This window comes from Tenrec ecaudatus, chromosome 6 (assembly GCF_050624435.1).
Source record: "Tenrec ecaudatus isolate mTenEca1 chromosome 6, mTenEca1.hap1, whole genome shotgun sequence".
NCBI classification, from domain to species: Eukaryota; Metazoa; Chordata; class Mammalia; order Afrosoricida; family Tenrecidae; genus Tenrec; species Tenrec ecaudatus.
In genome coordinates, this window is record NC_134535.1 from 24853606 (window position 1) to 24855804 (window position 2199).

At 44.5% G+C, this 2199-nt stretch overlaps 1 protein-coding gene across 1 annotated transcript; it reads right to left on the minus strand.

Moving 5' to 3' along the window:
- Positions 1-372, minus strand: LOC142450750 (large ribosomal subunit protein eL43-like). Its single transcript, XM_075552711.1, has one exon. The coding sequence runs from the start codon at positions 359-361 to the stop codon at positions 83-85; it is 279 nt and encodes a 92-aa protein (XP_075408826.1). The 5' UTR covers positions 362-372; the 3' UTR covers positions 1-82.
- Between the last annotated feature and the right edge of the window lie 1827 nt (positions 373-2199).

Below are 2199 nucleotides of genomic sequence, written 5' to 3' on the forward strand. Positions count from 1 at the left end.
TTTCTTTTTTCTTTTTTTTTTTTTTCGTTACATAAATTAACCCATTTATTACAGGCAAGAGAGGTTTGAGATAGTGGAGCTTCTACTGGTCTTTCAATTCCTTCAGTCTTCTGATGGCAGACTTTACTGTGACAGCAGAGGTGGTATTGTAGGTCCAGGCTCCACCGGCTACTGTCTTCATGCAAGAACCGCAGTGCCAGATGCCCACAGCGCGTCTCCTCATCTTGGTTTTGCCGCAGAAGGAGCAAGTGTACTTGGCATGTTGGCTGATTTCAATTTTCTTCACCATTTTCCTGAGGGAGGCGCTGTAACAGGTCCCATATTTGTCCACGATCCCGACCTTCTTGGTGTGTTTGGCCATCTTGCCGCAAACTAGTCCCGAGCCAGAGAGTTAAGTACTCTCTCAATGCAAGAATACTTTCTTCTATTAAATTAGCATTTTATGATGCTCACCTTCCCCACACAACCGCTGAAAACAAAGCGGGTAAATAAGCAAATTTGGTGAAGAAAACTGATGGTGCCCGGCTATCAAAAGATATAGCATCTGGGGTCTTAAAGGCTTGAAGGTAAACAAGCGGCCATCTAGCTCAGAAGCAACAAAGCCCACATGGAAGAAGCACACCAGCCTGTGCAATCATGAGGAGTCGAAGGAATCAGGTATAAGGCATCATCAGAAAAAAAAAATCTTACCATAGTGAATGAGGGGGGGGAGTACAGAGTGGAGACCCAAAGTCCATTTGTTGGCCACTGGAGATCCCCTTGCAGAGGGATCTAGGGGAGGAGATGAGCCAGTCAAGGTGTGATGTAGCATCGATGAAAAATATAACTTTCCTCTAGTTCCTAAATGCTTCCTCCCCTCCCACCTCCACTATCATGATCTGAATTCTACCTTGTAAGGCTGGCTAGACCAGAGGATGTACACTGGTACAGATAGGAACTGGAAACACAAGGAATCCAGGGAGGATGATTCCTTCAGGACCAATGGTGTGAGTGGCAATACTGGGAGGGTAGAGGGAGGGCGGATTGGAAAGAGGGAACCGATTACAAGGATCTACATGTGGCCTCCTCCCTGGGGGACAGTCAACAGAGAAGTGGGTGAAGGGAGACGTTGGACAGGGCAAGATATGACAAAATAATAATTTATAAATTATCAAGGGCTCATGAGGGAGGGAGAAGCAGGAAGGCAGGGGAAAAAATGAGGACCTGATGCCAGGGGCTCAAGTGGAGAGCAAATGTTTTGAGAATGATGAGGGCAATGAATGTATAAATGTGCTTTATACAATTGATGTTTGTATGGATTGTGATAAGAATTGTATGAGCCCCTAATAAAATTATTTTTTTAAAGATATAGTGTTTAAGGTCTTAAATGGTTGAAGGTAAACAAGTGGCCATCTAGCTCAGAAGCATCAAAGCCCACATAGAAGAAGCACACCAGCCTGTGTGATTACAAGGTGTGGAATGGACCAGGTATCAGGCATCAAAGAACAAAAAATCATATAATAGTGAATGAGGGGGAGTGGGGGTGGGAAACCAAAGCCCATTTGTAGGCAACTGGCCATCCCCTTACAGAAACGTTGTGGGGAGGAGACAAGCCAGTCAGGGTGTAGTGTAGCAACGATGAAACATACAACTTTCCTCTAGTTCTTAAATGCTTCCTCCTCCCTCCCCCACCCGACCCCCACTATCATGATCCCAATTCTACCTTAAAAATCTGGCTAAACCAGAGGAGGTACACTGATACAGATAGAAACTGGAAACAGGGAATCCAAGAGAGATGATCCCTTCAGGACCAGTGGTGAGAATGGCGATACCGGGAGGGTGGAGGGAAGGTGGGTTGGAAAGGGGAAACCAATTATAAGGATCTACATATAACCTCCTCCCTGGGGGATGGACAGCAGGAAAGTGGGTGAAGAGAGACATCAGACAGTGTAAGATATGACAAAATAATAATAATTTATCAATTATCAAGGGTTCATGAGGGAGGGGGGAACAGGGAAGGAGCGGAAAAAATGAGGAGCTAATACCAAGGGCTCAAGTGGAAAGCAAATGTTTTGAGAATGATGAGGGCAACAAATGTACAAATGTACTTGACCCAACGGATGGATGTATGGATTGTTATAAGAGTTATACGAGTCCCAATAAAATGATTTTTTTTTAAAAAGGTTAAAAGGCAAATATGTCACTTTGAGGACTAAGGTG